At 54.6% G+C, this 18,085-nt stretch overlaps 3 protein-coding genes across 7 annotated transcripts in view; 1 reads left to right on the forward strand and 2 right to left on the reverse strand.

The window, feature by feature from the left end:
* Window positions 1-492: 492 nt before the first annotated feature.
* On the reverse strand, window positions 493-7,422 carry LOC116822858 (tyrosine-protein phosphatase non-receptor type substrate 1-like). Of its 2 annotated transcripts, none has more exons than XM_032777014.2 (6): window positions 6,885-7,422; window positions 5,354-5,683; window positions 4,999-5,070; window positions 2,779-3,126; window positions 2,569-2,691; window positions 493-974 (listed from the first exon to the last, which is right to left on the reverse strand). In XM_032777014.2, the coding sequence occupies exons 1-6, from the start codon at window positions 6,949-6,951 to the stop codon at window positions 901-903; spliced, it is 1,014 nt and encodes a 337-aa protein (XP_032632905.1). In that variant the 5' UTR covers window positions 6,952-7,422; the 3' UTR covers window positions 493-900. The 2 variants fall into 2 exon arrangements, with proteins under 2 accessions (XP_032632905.1, XP_074927645.1); XM_075071544.1 differs by having other exon boundaries at window positions 504-974; window positions 2,788-3,126.
* Window positions 7,064-12,464, forward strand: LOC116822865 (uncharacterized). Its single transcript, XM_032777023.2, has 3 exons — window positions 7,064-7,143; window positions 9,854-10,269; window positions 11,650-12,464. Exons 1-3 carry the CDS (start codon window positions 7,064-7,066, stop codon window positions 11,934-11,936), a joined length of 783 nt encoding a protein of 260 aa, XP_032632914.1. The 3' UTR covers window positions 11,937-12,464.
* Window positions 12,465-14,250: 1,786 nt separating this feature from the next.
* The window catches only part of GPANK1 (G-patch domain and ankyrin repeats 1), a 5,819-nt gene continuing 1,984 nt past the window's right edge, over window positions 14,251-18,085 (reverse strand). For 2 of the 4 annotated variants that reach the window (XM_032777012.2, XM_032777011.2), the window contains exons 2-3: window positions 16,618-17,242; window positions 14,941-16,364 (exon numbers count right to left, since the gene is read on the reverse strand). In XM_032777012.2, coding sequence (XP_032632903.1) covers window positions 15,902-16,364; window positions 16,618-17,192 — 1,038 coding nt within the window. In that variant the 5' untranslated portion in view covers window positions 17,193-17,242 and the 3' untranslated portion in view covers window positions 14,941-15,901. Of the gene's footprint in view, window positions 14,376-14,940; window positions 16,365-16,617; window positions 17,243-18,085 lie in introns of those variants that run through there. The other 2 variants (XM_032777013.2, XM_075071543.1) reach the window with 2 other exon arrangements.

An 18,085-nucleotide genomic window follows, 5' to 3' on the forward strand; every position in this document is an offset into this window, starting at 1 on the left:
CCTGCTCCCCAGGTGAGGATAAGGAGGATGGTGCAGAGGATGGGGCTCAGGGCTGGCAGCGGCTCCCTGGGCAGCTCCACAGCTCAGCTCAGCCTCAGCATCCTCCGGAAGCGTCAGCCCCAGGGGGAGGCCGGGGGAAGGCTTTGTGCTCAGCACCTCTGAGATGGTGGCAGTGAGAGGCGGGGTACAAGGGATGGATGGGGGGTGGGGGTGTGCTATGCCCTGTGTGAGGGGCTGGCTGGTGTGTGTGCGTAGTTGCATCCCATTGGGAGGGAAGTGGTGTCTAATGGTTAGAGCAGGGAGGGGGCTCAGTCTGGGAGCCAGGACTCCTGGGTTCTCTCCCCGGCTCTGAGACGGGAGTGGTGCTTAGTGAGCACAGTGATGCTGGGAGCCAGGACTCCTGTGTTCTGTCCTCAGTTGGTGTCTCATCCTGGGCCATGTTCCTTCTGTCATTTATTTTCCACAAGGAATAACATGATTTGAATAAAGGAATTTTTGCGTAACAGATTTTATTTCCACACATTGAAATATATTTTTTGCAACACGTCTCTCTTTCAAGCGGCAAATTCCTTCTATCCAATCAAGCCTGCTCCAGACAGTTTTGTCCTGTATAAACCAGGTAGGTTTTCTCTCGAATTCGGTTTTCTCTGGCAGCCGACTCCGTTACAGCGTTCAATGTAGTTTTGTAAATGGAAAAATATTGTCCCCCGAGGAATGACTCTGGAGAAATATTTCCTTTTCTTTACTGTTCTTCTCATACCAAGCTGTACCGGCCAGACCCACAGACAGAAGCAGAGGAGAGCAGAGAAGCCCCTGGCAGGCGACTCAGAGTCCAGCAAAGTCTGACAGCTTCTGAACCAGAGCTGGGAAAATCCTGCCAGTGACCGGCCCCCTGAGCAGCTAAATCAGAGACACCTGCCCTGGTGCCGGGGGCACTTTGGAGCCAGCATGCACTGCGGGATCCACGGGGACGCCTGGGAAACAGAACGAGAGCGTCACCGAACACACTGGGGGGAAACGCTACGGGGATGGAGCCCTATAAATACCAGAGAGAGACTGATTCCACCAGGGATGAAATGCAGCCACCTTTGGGGTAAAATCTGGGGGCTGTTTATACGGGGTCCTCTCACCCGGCGCTGAGACACGGCCCCTCTAGGGTGGGGTGCATGGGGTGATTATACAGGGACCCCTTGCCTGGTGCTGAGAAGCAGCTGGCTCTGGGGTAGGGCAGGGGCTGGTTATATGAGGATCTGTCGCACAGTGCCGAGAAGCAGCTGGCTCTGGGGTGGAGCAGAGGCTGGTTACATGGGGATCACTCGCACAGTGCTGAGATACAGCTGGCTCTGGGGTGGGGCAGAGGCTGGTTACATGGGGATCACTCGCACAGTGCTGAGATACAGCTGGCTCTGGGGTGGAGCAGGGGCTGGTTACATGGGGATCACTCGCACAGTGCTGAGATACAGCTGGCTCTGGGGTGGAGCAGGGGCTGGTTACATGGGGATCACTCGCACAGTGCTGAGATACAGCTGGCTCTGGGGTGGAGCAGGGGCTGGTTACATGGGGATCACTCGCACAGTGCTGAGATACAGCTGGCTCTGGGGTGGAGCAGGGGCTGGTTACATGGGGATCACTCGCACAGTGCTGAGATACAGCTGGCTCTGGGGTGGAGCAGGGGCTGGTTACATGGGGATCACTCGCACAGTGCTGAGATACAGCTGGCTCTGGGGTGGAGCAGGGGCTGGTTACATGGGGATCACTCGCACAGTGCTGAGATACAGCTGGCTCTGGGGTGGAGCAGGGGCTGGTTACATGGGGATCACTCGCACAGTGCTGAGATACAGCTGGCTCTGGGGTGGAGCAGGGGCTGGTTACATGGGGATCACTCGCACAGTGCTGAGATACAGCTGGCTCTGGGGTGGAGCAGGGGCTGGTTACATGGGGATCACTCGCACAGTGCTGAGATACAGCTGGCTCTGGGGTGGAGCAGGGGCTGGTTACATGGGGATCACTCGCACAGTGCTGAGATACAGCTGGCTCTGGGGTGGAGCAGGGGCTGGTTACATGGGGATCACTCGCACAGTGCTGAGATACAGCTGGCTCTGGGGTGGAGCAGGGGCTGGTTACATGAGGATCACTCGCACAGTGCTGAGATACAGCTGGCTCTGGGCTGGAGCAGGGGCTGGTTACATGGGGATCACTCACACAGTGCTGAGATACAGCTGGCTCTGGGGTGGAGCAGGGGCTGGTTATATGGGGATCACTCGCACAGTGCTGAGAGACAGCTGGCTCTGGGCTGGAGCAGGGGCTGGTTATATGGGGATCACTCGCACAGTGCTGAGACACAGCTGGCTGTGGGGTGGAGCAGGGGCTGGTTACATGGGGATCACTCGCACAGTGCTGAGACACAGCTGGCTCTGGGGTGGAGCAGGGGCTGGTTACATGGGGATCACTCGCACAGTGCTGAGAAGCAGCTGGCTCTGGGGCAGGGCACTGGCTGGTTACCAGCCCACACAGTGATGCCATGTAACCATTTGGGACAGGAAGTGAAGGCAGAACCCGCGCAGGTACCGTTCCAAGGCCGCAGGCTGAGGATGATTCCCAGGGAGAAGAGAATGACGAGCGACAGGGAGATGATGGCTCGGTAAAAGAGGGGCCCCGAGTCCCGACAGAGCTCACGTCCCCGTGGAGCCCCTAGACAAGAGAAGTGAGGGGTTAGGAGGTTCCTGGGATGACACCCCTTAGAGGGGACAGGCCCTGTTCCCTGCCCCCGACTCTCACCAGTCGCACTCTGGTGTCTCCCCATCACTCTCAGCTCGGTACCTCCTCCCATCCCTGTCTCCCCACCGTCGAGTTCGATGCAGCACTGATAGAGGCCAGAGTCCCACTCCTGCAGCTCAGCCAGGGTCAGCGTCGCCTTCCCCTGTCTGTGCTCGTCCATCCTGGACACACGGAGCCGCCCCTGGTAGACGGGGTGGTTAGAATCCAGCTCCAGATCTTCTCCGGATCCCCTGAGCCAAATGATCTTGGCTCTGCTGCTGTTTCTGTTCCAGAAGGTGCAGCTCAGGGTCACGTTCTCCCCAGCTGTGGCGTGGAGGGACCTGGGCTCCTGAGAAACTCTCAGACCAGCTAGGGAAGAGGGAGAACCCGCATCATACACCGGGCAGCACCGTGCTGCAGGAGAGACCTGTCCTGGCCCTTAGAGAGCGCGTCAGCCGCTGGGTTCCTGTGTGTAGAATAAACTTTCACCTCTCGCTAGTTTAGTAGAAGTCTCTCCTTGGTTCATCCACCCATCCTCTGACCCTAGGTCCATCCATTCTCCAGTCCTGGAGCCATCCATCCATCCAGCTACCTAGCCACCCTTTCTGTCCCGACCCACCTGTGACCTTGCACCCCATAAAGCTTCATGGAAATATGCTTATGAACGTATCTCTGACATAACTGGAGTATGTTTTAGGCTACATGTGCCATGTAACAGATCTCTGCAAAGGTTATGATCCACTGAATCTATTCATCCTATTTGTATACCTGTCATTTTTGTATTTGAAGTTATGAATATTGGCTACGATGTTTGATTTTAAGTAGCCTCAGTAAGGCATGTGGGCAGCTTCTTAAGAAAGGAATTTGCAAGTTAAGTGCCCAGTTAAGAAACTTTTAACGGACAATGGAAACTTGGAAGACTCCAATCCACATACGAAGTCTACCTGAGGACATTCAAGGTAGCATGTGAACAATGGCTGCCACCTGTAAAGTCCTGAGTCATGCATGGACACGTGACTTGCCCATGTGACTCCAAAACTCCATCTTGTAGCTGGATTTCTACACGGGGAAGGGAGGGGTGTCCACCCCAGGACCGGCTCCAGGGGTTTTGCTGCCCCAAGCAGCAAAACAAAACAACGCCCCCCTCCCCGCGCGATTGCGATCTGCGGCAAATCAGCGGGAGGTCCGTTACTCCGAGTGGGAGTGAGGGATCCTCTGCTGAATTGCCGCCAAATAGCTGGACGTGCTGCCCCACTCCAGAGTGGCCGCCCCAAGCACCTGCTTGCTAAACTGGTGCCTGAAGCCAGCCCTGGTCCACCCGCAAGAGAGGAACTATATAAAATCCTAGGAGACCCCTCCATTTTGTCTTCAGGCTGGCTCAAGAGATGTCTCTCCACCCCAAAAGGAAACCTGAAAGAAACTGGAGCACAGGGCAGTGATGACAGGGGTGGGAGTGATTGCTGGACCCAGCCCAGAAGGAGGCTAGTCTGTAAAAGAAGCTTCCTGGAACATCTTGGAGGGTGAGATTTCATCTGCGATCACTTTCCTTGGTACTGGGCTTAGATTTGCATGTTTTATTGTGTTTTGCTTGGTAATTCACTCTGTTCTGTCTGTTATTACTTGGAGCCATTTAAATCTTCCTTTCTGTATGTAATAAAAATCACCTTTTTACTTATTAATTAACTCAGAGAGTGTATTAACATGGGGGGGGAGTGGGGGGGCAAACAGCTGTGCATCTTTCTCTGTCAGGGTTACAGAGGATGAACAATTGATGAGTTTACTCTGCATAAGCTTTATACAGGGTAAAATGGATTTATTTGGGGGCTGGACCCCATTGGGAGCTGGGTGTCTGGGTGCTGGAGACGGGAGCACTTCTTAAGCTGTTTTCAGTTAAGCCTGCAGCTTCTGGGGGACGTTGTTCAGACCTGGGTGTGGCTCGCAGCAGGCTGGGGTGTCTGGCTCGAACCAGGCAGGGCACCGAGGTCCCAAGCTGGCAGGGAAAATGGGCTCAGGGGTATCTCAGCACATCAGCTGGCAGTTCCCAAAGGGTTTTCTGTGATCCAACCCGTCACACCACGTCTGTCAATTCAGCCATCCAGCCTCCCTTTCTATCCCTCCTGCCCTCCATCCACGCTGCTCTCTCTATCCCCAGAGAAGCGCTGCAATGCTGGAGACTGGATAAACCCAGTTATTTCTTCACCCCAACAAGAGCTGTTACCCCGAACTCTGTGGCAAACTCACCCGGTTTCTGGCCAGACGCTCCGAGATTTGGGACCAGTGCTCTCTTGCAGCCGGCTGGAATTTCTGCAACAGCTTCATTTGAATTAAAAATAAAAGAACTTAGCGCAGTCAATGCACAAATGAACCACCCGACCACCCAACAGCCCCGGGTTGGCTGCTGCAGGAACAGAGCTCGCGTCCCCCTGGGACTCTAGACAGGAGAAATGAGGGGTTAGGAGATTCATGGGCTGGCAGCCCCTAGAGGGGAAATTCCCCATTTCCCGCCCCCCTGAGCCAACCAGTCCCCACCCTGCGCCCAGATCGGAGCCGATGTCCCCTAGAGGGACAGGCCCCTGCCCCAAGCCCCCCAAGTCACCTCTGCCTATCACAGTCAGGGTGGTCCCCGTGCCCTTCGCCTGCTCGCCCTGTGGGTACGTGATGTAGCAGTGGTAGAGACCCGAATCCCTCTCCATCAGCTCCGACAGGGTCACCGTGGCCTCCGCCCAGCCCTGCTGCTCCCGCCGGCTCTGGGCCAGCCGCCCCTGGTAGAAGGGGTGGGCGGGGTCCAGCACGACGGCCTCCCGGGAGCCCCTGGCCCAGGTGACTTGTGTCCCGGTCCGGTTGCGGCTGTGGAAGGTGCAGCTCAGGGTGATGCTGCCCCCGGCTGGGACGCTCACCTTGGGGGGCAGCTGCTGAACCCCGAGATCTGCAGGGAGCAGAACAAGCCATGTGACAGACATATGGCAGGGACTGTGCTTCTGTCATGGGGCGCTGGCTGCATCCGTCTGTCTGTCCCCTTGGCCTTCCCACCGCAGAGTCTGTCTATCATCTATCGCTCGATTGCTCTACCCAGCCCAAGACCCGTCTGTCCTCAGCACTTCCCAGCCATCCACCATCGGCTCTGTGCATCCATCTGTCCTCAGCTCTGTCCAGCTGTCTGTCCACTCACCCGTTCATCCACAGCCTCATCCATCCGTCCTCAGCTCTGTCCGTCTGCCATCCATCCACTTGTTTATCTCCTACCCCATCCAGCCATCCTCAGATCCATCTGTTCGTCTGTCCATCCACCCTCAGCCCTGTCCGTCCATCCATCCATTCACCCCTAGCTCTCTCATCCATCCATCCATGTCTATCCAATCTCCATCCATCCACCCATCCAGCCTCAGTCCAACCTCACCTCCACCTATTCATCCATCTCTCCCTCCATCCATCCATCCATCCACCCTCAGCTTTGTCCATCCTGCTGTACTTAGTTATTTTTCCCTCCCTCCCTCCATGCTCAGTTCTGTCCATCTATCCGTGCATCCGCAGCTAACCTGCACCACCCATTCCCCTCCACACCCCACTACCCACGAGCCCCAGCCTGCAGCCCCGGGAAGCACACCGCATTTCAAGGCAACGCAAGGAACCATGCGGACTTTAGAGCACTTAGGAGAGTCAAGTTTTAAAGAGGAAGCTGGTCTAAACCTTAACGATGGTAGGCCAGACAGTCCTCTAGAATAAACCTGTCCATCCCTGTACAACCCCTGCACGTATTCCTCTATCTATCCATCCATCCCCATCCACCTCTCTCTACCCATCAATCTGTCCTCAAACACCCCCTCCATCTCTCTAGTTATCCATCCATCCATCCGTCCTCAAACACCCCCTCCATCTCTCTAGTTATCCATCCATCCCCATCCACCCCCTCCCTTTCTCCTTATCCATCCATCCCCAAACACCTCCCTCCATCTCCCTCCCTTTCCATCCATCCAGCTAGCCATCCTCAGCTGTCTGTGTATTCTGAGACCATCTCTCCATACCACTATGGGAGGGGAGTGGGGGGTTAGTGGGCTGGGCAGGGGGAGGGAGTCCAGGACTCCCGGGTTCTGCCTCTATTCCCCCCAATAACTCTGAGCTTGTCTCACCAGCTGCTATCGAGGGGATGATGAAGATGATGAAGCAGATAATGCTAGGGGCTGGCAGCCGCCCCATGCTCTCGGCGGGCTGGGAGCCACCCCAGGAGTCACAGACCGGGACTGTTGAGCAGACGGGACCCAGGGACGGCACGTAACGGCTGCTCCAGAGTGAGCAGCCCGGGCGCGCAATGGAAACTCTTGTGGCTGGCGAGAGGGAGGCGCCTGCTCAGATACCAGGCAGCCAGGAGGTCACTGGGCCTGTGGGCAGGTGAGTGTGAAAGTGAAACTGACCCAGGGTGTTGAGTTTAGCAGGACGGCCGGTTCATTTCTGCATCCCCAGGGCCCTCGGCCTCGCTGATGCAGCCGCTGGCCGTAGGGCTGGGGCACCCCAGTGGTGATGGTGTCCTTATTGCTCCGTGGGTCCCAGCCCCCTCCCACTGCCCCAAAATGATCCCCCAGTGGATCCCAGAGGGAGCTGCTGGCTCCAGGGACTGCTGGAGGAGATCAGCTGTCCCAGGGGCAGCTGGGAGCAAGGCATGAGAGGCAGGACCATCAAAGGGGTTTCCATTGTCAGGGCAGAGATCAGTGCTCGGGTGGAGCTGGAGGTGACAGAAGTGCAGAGGGAAAACAGCGTGTGAGGGACGGAGAGAGAGAGAGCGAATTACAGGGAGGAGGACACAGAGCTATAGCCAAATAGAGAGTGTATTACAGATGGATGGATAGATGCAGGGCCTTACCTGGTGAGGCCACATCTGGAGACTGTGTCCAGTTTTGGGCCCCTCACTACAGAAGCGATGTGGACAAATTGGAGAGAGTCCAGCGAGGCATGAAAATGATTAGGGGCTGGGGCACATGGACTTACAAGAAGAGGCTCGCTGGGACTGGGGTATTTAGTCTGCAGAAGAGAGAAGAATGAGGGGGCGATTTGATACAGCCTTCAACTTACCTGAAGGGGGTTCCAAAACGAGGATGGAGCTCGGCTGTCTAGTGGGGCAGATGACAGAACAAGAAGCAATGGTCTCAAGTTTGCAGTGGGGGAGGTTCTGGTTGATTAGGAAACACTGTTTCACCCTCTAGCGAGGGTGGTGAAGCACTGGAAGGGGTTCCCTTAGGGAGGTGGTGGAATCTTCTTCCTGAGAGGTTTTTAAGGCCTGGCTTGACAAAGCCCTGGCTGGGATGATTTAGTTGGGGTTGGTCCTGCTTTGAGCAGGGGATTGGACTAGATACCTCCTGAGGTCCCTTCCAACCCTGAGATTCTGTGATTCTAGCTACAGAGTGATCCATGGATGGACGGACAGATGGATGGAGTGGTGGAATGGATGAAGCGACGGATGGACGGATGGAAAGAAGACTTTCTCCACATACAGGTGCATGGAGCAATGGTTGGCTGGCTGGATAGATAGAGGGCCCTACCACAGACAGACGGATAGAGCGAAGGATGGACGGACGAGTGGATGCAGACAGGGCCTTCTCCGCAGACAGATGGACGGGATGAATTGCTGACAGCCAGACCAAAGGTGCTGAGGACGGATCGATCCATCCATCCTGCCCTGTTCCACCCTCTTCCATTCACCTCTTCCTGCCAGTAAAACACACAGGGCCAAACCCACCTACCCTATAGACAGGCCAGCTGTCCCTGTGCTGCCTCCCAGGGCAGATGGGGGAGGCCTGCTCCTGATTCACAGGCCACCCCAGCTTTGAGTAGAGGGGAATCTCCCACAGCTGTGGGTGATCTGGGGCCCAGGACACATGGAGGAGCAAGGCTGATCCATGGCAGCAGGGGGCACACATGCTCACAGACACGTACACAGGCCCGTTACATTCAGTAGCACAGACACACACCTAACACTCCTCCCCCCCTTACCCGGCCCATCTCAGAAGAGCTGACCACAAACGCTTCCACCGGCCCTCGTAGACTGATGCTTCCGGAGGATGCTGAAGCTGAGCTGAGCGGGCCCTGCGGAGCCGCCTAGAGAGCAGGGACCATGGAGCAGCTGCAAGCCCTGACCCCCGTCCTCTGCATTGTCCTCCTCATCCCTACCTGGATAGCAGGTATGTCAGCAAATCTTGACTAGCTAGTCTGGGGGTCGGTCTGTCTACTCCCCCAGGTCAATCTGTCCATCCCTCCTCGTCCCCACAGCCATATCTAGCCACCCCCATACATCCCCATCTAGCTCATCTAATCCATCCATCCTTCTTCTGCACTATCCCTCCAGCTTTCCGTTATCTATCCATTCACCCAGCCTTCTGTGCTGATCTACCCAGAATACAACTTGTTACAGCCTCCAGCCCTTCTAGCTCAAGCTGTAGCAACTTGTGCTTTTAGCTGTTGAGGTCCCCAGTTCAATCCGCTGCACATTAGCCAAGGTGGCGGCCATCAGAAATGCACTAAACTCTTCTCCTGGACTTTAAAGCCAAAAGATACCTTCCCGATTCCCTACTCTGACCTCCTGCACATCGCAAGCTACAGAACCTCACCCACCCACTCGTTTTTTCATTCAAATGAAGCTGTCGCAGAAATTCCAGTTGGTTGCAAGAGAGCGCCAAACCCAAATGGGGGAGCGTCCGGTCAGAAACCAGGTGAGTTTCCTGCGCAATTCAGGGATATGATTCTTGATAAGGTGAACACATCACATTGGATTTATCCAGCATCTAGGACTGCAGATCTTCCCTGGAGATAGATAAATCAATATTGATCTAGGGAATGAGGAACACAAATGGAGAACAGATGTGAATTGAGAGACATGGGTCTAGGAATGAAAGGTTGAATGGACGGCTCTAGACTGGAGAATGGCTGGATGGGTCTATAGATGGATCGAGCTAGGATGGATAATGGATGGATGGGTCTAGGGTCAGAGGATGGATGGATGAAGGAAGGAGAATCAGGGAACAGGGAGACAGACACTGCTACTAAACTAGCGAGAGGTGAAAGTTTAGCTCTACACACAGGAACTCAGCAGCTGCTGTTCTCTCTAAAGGCCAAGATGGGTCTCTCCTGCTGCACGGTGCTGCCCGGTGTATGATGTGGGTTCTCCCTCTTCCCTAGCTGGTCTGAGAGTTTCTCAGGAGCCCAAGTCCCTCAACGCAACAGTCGGGGAGAATGTGACCCTGAGCTGCACCTTCCAGAACAGAAATGGCAGCAGAACCAAGGTGCTTTGGTTCAGGGGCTCTGGAGAAGACGTGGTGCTGGACGCTAAGCACCCCTTCTACAAGGGGCGGCTCCATGTGTCCCGGCTGGATGAGATCAGTAAGGGGAACGCGACAGTGACCCTGTGTAAACTGGACAAGAGAGACTCTGGCCTCTATCAGTGCTGCATCGAAATCCAGAATGAGATGACAGGGGTGGGAGAAGGCACAGATCTAAGAGTGATGAGGAGAAACCAGAGTGTGACTGGTAAGAGTTGGGGGGAAGGTGGGCACTCGGGACCCACCCCCTCTAGGAGGCACTGATGCCAATTGGGCGCCAAGGTTGGGGACGGGCTGGCTCTGGGAGCAGGGAAAGGGAGATGGGGCTGGCTCCAAGGAGGAGTGGAGATCAGGAATATCTGACTGATGCTCATGCTGTGGGGGGTCGTCAGGTTTATATTAAACAATCTCCCGGCCGATTCAAGGCGGCTTTTCTGCCGAATTGTTGCTGGCTGCAGCTCTGGCCTGTCTCACATCCTGTCAGCGCCTCGGGGTGAGAGCGGTGGTCAGAAACCCAGACCCCCACTTCTCCTGAGAGCCACAGTGCGCCCAGAGACGTCTCTCTCTCTTCTCTCGCTATTGGCCTGAGTTGGCTCGGAGCTCTTTGGCCTGCTAAAGGTGAGGTTATGACCCGGCCCCGGTGACTCACTGTGGGAAGATCAGACTCATACTGGCAGCTGTGAAGGGCTATGCAATAAATGCCGGTGGAGACTGGGGGAGTTTTCTTGCAGTGTTTGTTGAAGAGGAAGTTAGTTGTTTAATGCAGGAGTGAGTGAGGGAAACACAACCCCAGAGCCAGAGAGGTACACACAGCCCCATAGACACGCAGCCACAGACCCAGAGAGACCAGAATGGCCCCGTGCCCCACATGGCCCCACCACACTCTCTGCTGCACCAGTCACTTGGGATTCTCTCCCGTTGGTCCCATGTACGAATGGAGGTTGCCGGCCATTAGCCCAGACCCCAGGAGGGCAGCTGGCCACTAACATACTGCACCAACCTAAGCGCCTCTGTGGCCTCCATTTGGGAGCAACTCCACAGACATCACTGGGGTCACTCCAGAGTCACTGAGATCAGAATCCGGACTGACTCCACTGGTGTCGGTGGGCTCATTCTGGATTCACACCAGAATCACTGAGATCAGTATTCGGCCCTCAATCCTTTGGCATCAGTGGGGTCAGTCCAGATTTACATTGGGCTCACAGAGATCAGAATCCAGCCCTGACTCCGCTAACATCCGTGGGGTCACTCTGAATTTACACTGGGGTCATGGAGACCAGAATCCAAACTGGACTCCATTCACTAATGGAGTTACTCCAGATTCACTTTGGAAGCTCTATGATCAGAATCCAGCCCTGATTCCATTGGCGTCAATGGAGACACTCCGGATTCACACCAGGGCTAGTGACATTGGAATCCAGCCCTGACTCCATTAGCATCAGCGGAGTCACTCTGCATTCACATCGGTACGGTACCAATGAGATCAGAATCCAGTGCTACAACAAAATACATCAGAAATGGCTTCCTATGGCTCTTCCCAGGAGAGATTCTTGCCACTGGAAACATTAACCTCCTTCCTTTTATGTAGAGGACAGAAAGGAATCGAAGCAGGACACCAGCACCGAACTCACCATCTACAGAGCCACGATTGCTCTGGCAGGCGTCAGCATCATCATCTTAGTTACCACCCTCCTGCTGCGCAGACGCACAGGTATTTACTCCTCCTTCCACGCTCACTCCACCTGCCCGTTCTTCCAGTGTTCAAAATGTACTTCTCTTCCGTCCTACTGGTGCAAGGGGGAACGGGACCCTCCGATCTACATTCTCCAGTCCTCTGTTCATTCCTACACCTCCATTCATCTCTTCCAACAATAACCCATGTCTCCTTCTTTCCTCCCCAGCAGCCTCCCCAGACACCCAACAGCAGCAGCCGGCAAAGGTGAGACCATTAAAATTGGAGCCTGAGTTTAACTGGGTGGCATTGTCTGTTTCAAGACAGTGTTGACGCATGGTCCGTGTGACTGTGGTAAAAACCTGACCAGTGGAACACGGGAGAGGGTTAGGGGTGCTTTAGCCGTTAAATATTACAATAACGGAAGCTGCAAAAGTACCAGATTATCTATCATCTAGACCAGTGGTTTTCAGCACCGAGGGCTTCAGTGAGTGTATTGATTCATCTAGATATTTGCATAGGTTTACAACAGGCTACATGAAAAATACCAGTAAAGTCAGTACAAACTAAAATTTCATCCAGTGTATTGTTTATACTGCTCCATACGCTCCACACTGAAATGTAACTACAATATTTATAATTCAATTGATTTCTTTTAGAATTATATGGTAACAATGAGAAATTCAGCAATTTTCCAGTAACAGTGCGGCTGTGACACTTTTCTATTTTAATGTCTGATTTTGTAAGCCAGTAGTTTTTAAGGTGAAACTTGGGGAATGCGAGACAAATCAGACCCCTGAAAGGGGTACAGTAGTCTGGAACGGTTGAGAACCCCTGATCTAGACAGACAGACGTGCACATGGGGATAGGCAGACATGTATGTACGTACAGACCATTGTGCACAAAGACAGGTGGATAGATTGAATCTCAACTCGCAGCCCCTCTGCTGTTCCAGCCCTGGGCTCCCTTCTCCGCACACAGTCTGCCGGTGCCTCTCAGTCCCAACTTGTAGCCAGTTGGGAGGGTACCTCTGGGGGCTGAGTCACACTGGCGTGGGGCTATGTGTGCTGGGGACAACAGCACACACGGATCCCCCAACACACAGCCAGGGGTCTCCATTTTACCCGCTTCCCCCTTAAATGCACTCATGGGGCTGGAAAGATGGCAGCGGCAGATGGAGCCCGGGTGACTTGATGTGTGTCTTCAACAGGGGCACAGCAGAGCTGGTGGTAACGCGAGCGAGGATCTGCACTACGCCAAGATCACTTTCAAGGCTCCGGCTCACACAGAATATGCCTCCATCCGCACCCAGCGGCTCTGAAGAGTCAGATCTGACTGTGAAGCAAAGGGAAACACAGGGAACGGCAAGAGATCCCTTCTTTACATAACCTTGAAGGCATCTCCCAGGGTTAGTTAGTCAACGCGCTAAGCCTTTTTCTTCTGTTACTTACAGATGTGTAGTGATAGATGTGTGAGGCTTTGTGCCAGATCCCCAGCTGGTGTCAATCAGCTGCTCCTCTGGGGGTGTTGATGGGGCCAGATCCCCAGCTGGTGTGAATAGGTGTCACTCCTCTCAGCAAGAGGGGAGGTACAGTTCAGCCCAGGAGCCTGGCCCACAGAAAAGGAGGCATCCAAACTTCAAAGTGGTGCCCCATGGGTATCACATTCCTTATGGGGCAGGCTCCTTGGAAGAACGACATCTCCCACGATGCACCACGTTCTCCGCTCTGGATGAGGGCAGGGCGTTATAGGGGTCCCTAGCACTGATGCAGCATAGAAGATTCCAAGGCCTCATTCTCTTTGGGCCAGAGTGTAAGACATCTCCTCCACAGCCCGGCTTTGAATCAAAACCGTTTTGTTTTTGAGATTTCACCACAACGTTGAAATTCTCCACTGAAAATAATCAATGAGAGGGTACAATATATTTGTTGAAATTTTCTGTGGGGGGAAAAAAAAAATCCTTTTCTCCAGGCAACTCTAAATCCGAGATTACATTTCTTTTCCTGTGGCCTTTCTTGAGAGAAAAAAACTGACCAATGCAAAGATGTTTCTATGTCACGATCAACTTGATGGCTTCCGCTGGGTGTTATGTATAGTCACCCAGTGGGCTGTGAGCAAATGAGTTTCTGTGTCTTTATCAAACACAAAATCAAACAGACTGAGAGACTGAGGTCAGGGTCTGTGAATGAAACAGAGGAAGCAGCAAGAAAAAGCATTTGGATGCAAAGAAATAAAAGGCCCGTTTTGTTGACTTTACAACAACAAAAAGAAAAAGAAAAAGAAAGGGCTGGATGCTGATCTCAGTGACCCTGAACTAAATCCAGACTGATCCCACTGATGTCAATGGAGCCAGGGCCAGGTTCTGCCCTCACTGAATCCAGAGTGACACCACCTTAGTCAGGGACACATGGGGTAAATTTGGAATGTAACGGAGTCAGGGCTGGAGTCTGATCTTAGTGTAATTAGGAAATCCACGTTGCTTTGAAAGGGGTAATTATTAGAACCATAAACAACCAGTGAGGGACCATATTTATTCTCTCTCAAAGATTTCAGATTAAACAGAATCCTGACAACAAGTGAGGTGATTAGTTGCCCCCCGGAACAGTCAATGCAGCAAAAGCCCCAGAGATCCAAAAGTCCTGCTGGTGTTGTCATAAACAGATAGCTAAGGGTTAATGTTTCTTTTACCTGTCAAGGATTAACAAAGGGAACCAAACACCTGACCAGAGGACCAATCAGGAAACTGGATTTTTCAAAGTCAGGGAGAGAACTCTGGTGGGTTTTGACTTTTTTCGTCTCTTGTTTCTTTTCAGCTATGAGAGAACAGCTTTTTTCCATCTCCAAGCTTCTTTCTACCCTGCTGTTACCAAGTTTGAGTACAAAAGGAAAGCAATAGGTTGAGTATTGTGTTTGTATTACATTTGTGACTTTGCGACTGGTTAATTGGCTATCTTTGAATCAGACTGTTTTATCCTATTTCTTATAGCAAATGCCCTGTATTTGATTTTTGAATGCAGAGTTGAGATTTTATGTATTTCTTTCTTTTTATATAAAGTTTTCTTTTTAGACTTGTTGGAGTTGTCTCTCTGGGTAGATTAAGGGCAAGGGGAGGGAGTCTTTTGTGTTAGATCTACGGAGGTAGTCAGCAGCACCTGGAGTGTGGGAGGGGAAAGGAGATAGGATATCTCTGTTTCCGGTATGTTGGGGTTTGTCTCTTTGTGGAAGAAAGGAGACAGGTTTTCTTGGTATTGTGATGTAAAGAGATTGCATCAACTCTCTCAGGTTAGCCCAGAGAGGAAAGTCTGGGTGGCAGAGGGAGGGGGAAGGGAAGGGAAGGATTTCCCTTGCCGGTAAGACTCAGAACTCCTGGGTCTTGGGGATCCCCCCAGGGAAAGGATTGGGGAGACCCTGGAGCTATCAGGAGCTCTGAATCCTGATTGGTGGCAGCGAGATCAAATCCAAGCTGGTAATAAGCTTGGAGGAGTTTCATGCTAAGCCCCAGATTTGGGACGCTAAGGTCCAGATTTGGGACAGAGGCTTATGACAGGTGTCTTTTCCCACCCAAATATCTCACTGCTTTCTAAGCAGAAGGGAGAACAGGCCACATTCTCATCAATGGATCGTCTCCTCTTGGGTTACAGGAACGACAGCTTCTGCACGTTGCTCTGGTCAGCAGATCTGGCGTTCTAAGACCCTCAGGAGTGCAGAGATGTGTCTCTTCCCTGATCACAACTGGCCCTTTAAGACAAGTGATATCCTATCATCCTGCCAATCCAGGAATCCAATAGGCCGAATGCTTTAAAAGGCTGTAAGCTCACTGGTTAACGGTACAGTGATGCCACTGAGATGCCCCCGGTTAATTGTCAACGTTGTGTCAGGGGTTGACGTTCAACCAGTCAAGGAAGTCAACTGGCTGAACACTTTCAGGCCGTGCATTTATTGGTTAATGGTGCACCACAGAGGTGACATCACAGGTTAAAGGTCAATGCTCATGTAGACATGAGGGGTTAAATGTCAGGCTTCATGTAGATACAATATCCTGGCAATCCAAAGAGCTCAATGGTTATAGAGGCTACTGATCCTGAAAGGTTAAAGGTCAAAGTTCATGAAGGTGCACCATCCAAGCAATCCCAGTAGCTGAACAATAGGGGCTGTTGACCTCAAGAGTTCAAAGGTCAAGGTTCATGTAGGTGCGGAGGTCACGCTCCCAGGCCTTTGCTTTGGCCTCTCTGCGACGGGCCTCTCTCTTCCCCACTGTAGCTGCCCGTTCTGTCCTAGGCTGCTGCTCCTTGGGCCGCACCACGGCACTGGAGTCATTGGCATTGAAGTGGGTGACCTTGGGCCGGAGGTCGCTATGGAAACCCAAGCCCTTCTGGTCCCTCTTGAGGATGGTCTGGACAGGGAATTTACGGCCGGTGCCCTCAGGCCCCAGCCCAGCCTCGCAGTCCCAGCCCCCCTTGACCATGAGCTGGAAGCCGACGTTGCTCTCGGGGATGTGGTAGCGAGTTGGAGGGAGCGGGTCGCGCCGGTTGAAGAGGTGGGCTGTGGAGCGTTCGTGGAGCTCCACACTGTCTTCGCTGTAATGTGTCTGGCACACGGAGCAGTATTTCATCTCCGCTGGAGTCCTCCTACTGAGAAGACAACGAGGTCAGTGGTCTCCAGGATGAGCATATTGGTTGACTAAGGGAGGTGGGGAATGGGACATGAGGGCTTTCCTCTTTAGGGGCCGCTGGTTCCCAGCCAGCCCCAAGCTAGGAGAACTGGCTGGTTCAGGCATGAGGGGAATGAGACATGGGGTCTTTCCTCTCTAGAGGGTGCTGGCTCTGATCCAGCCCCAGGGTGGGGGGACTGGCTGGGTGCAGGGCAGGGGAACAGAAGACTCACCTGGCCATCCTCTCCTCTGGCTGAGCCGTTTCACGCTCCTGAAGGATCCTCACCACGTCCTGGTGCCCGGCTTCCTCGGCTAAGTCCATCGCATCCCGCCCCTGCGACTCACACACTCCCACCCATGCGGCTCCCCGGGTCAGCAGGTACCTCACAGCCTCCCCCTGGCCTGCGTAAGCGGCACACATCACCGCCGTCCAGTAGTAACCGTCCCGGTAGTTCACATCACACCCCTCCTTCTCCAGCAACCGCCGCAGGGTTCCCATGTCACCCTCCTGGGCCGATCTCAGCAGGAGGTTCCCCCTACGAGGGTCCGTCTGCCCTGGTCGGGCGATGGGTGGCTCAAGCACCCTGGAGCGCCTCAGCGGAGCCTTGCGTTTCTGTGGGAGGCTGGAGCTCTCATCCGAGGCCAGGAGACTCTCGTAGAAGCTCCGGGCTTCCTCGCCCTCCCCGTCCCCCTCCTTTTCCCGGTGGTTGGCAGGGGAGCCGACCTGTTTCCGGAGGTGCCCATCCTTCCAGCAGTCCGATTGCTCCCGGGCACGGGTGAAGGTGATGAGCTGGGGGCCGTGATTCATGGCGGGCGGTGGAGACGGGGGATGAAGGTGGGTCACTGGGCGGGATCAACCTGTTGGGGGCAGGAACAAAGTCAGCAAATGAAGGGCACTGAGTGGTGATCCTCACAGGGGGCACTAGCGTCCTTGGACAGGGCCATGGGGGTGAGGGCAGGTCTAGCTCTTGGGGGTGTAAGGCTCAGGAGGGTGGGAGATGGGGCCAGGTCCCTGGGGGAAGGGTGGGGGGCAGGGGTCTCTGGGGGCCAGGGCTATGTCTTTACAGGGGTGGGGGTGGAGCTGGAGCTAGGTCCCTGCGGGCTAAGTTAGGGCCATAGGAGAGGGCAGGGAGAGGGGCAGGGCTAGGTCCCTGGGGCCTGGTCTGGGGCCCTGGTGGTGAGGGGGAGGAGTGGGGCGGGACTAGGTGTCTTGGGGTGGGGCCTTAGGGGGCAGGGTTAAGTGTCTGGGGGGCAGGGGGAAGGGCTGGGACCCTGATGGGTGGGGCTAGGCCCTGGAGGGCAGGGTTAGGTCCCCAGGGGCGGGGCTGGGGCCCTGCGCCCCCGGGATCCAGCCCCGCCCCCGGTCACGCGCTCTCCCTGCCCCCCCGACTCTAACCCCGCCCCGCCCTCAAGGCCTCGCCCCCCCCAGGGATCAGCCCCGCCCCCAGGGTCACAGCACTCTCCTTCCTAGACCTCAACCCGCCCACGCCCAGGCCCCCGCCCCGCCCTGGGACCTAACCTGCCCCGCGGCCCAGCCCCAGAACTTACCCGCCCCACTGCCAGGGCCCCAGCCGCCCTGGGACCTAACCTGCCCCCAGGCCCAGCCCCAGACACTTAACCCCGCCCACGCCCCAGGGCCCAGCCGCCGCCCTGGGGACCTAACCTGCCTCCCAGGCCCCAGCCCCAGACACGTCATGCCCC

This window comes from Chelonoidis abingdonii, chromosome 12 (assembly GCF_003597395.2).
Source record: "Chelonoidis abingdonii isolate Lonesome George chromosome 12, CheloAbing_2.0, whole genome shotgun sequence".
NCBI lineage: Eukaryota > Metazoa > Chordata > Testudines > Testudinidae > Chelonoidis > Chelonoidis abingdonii.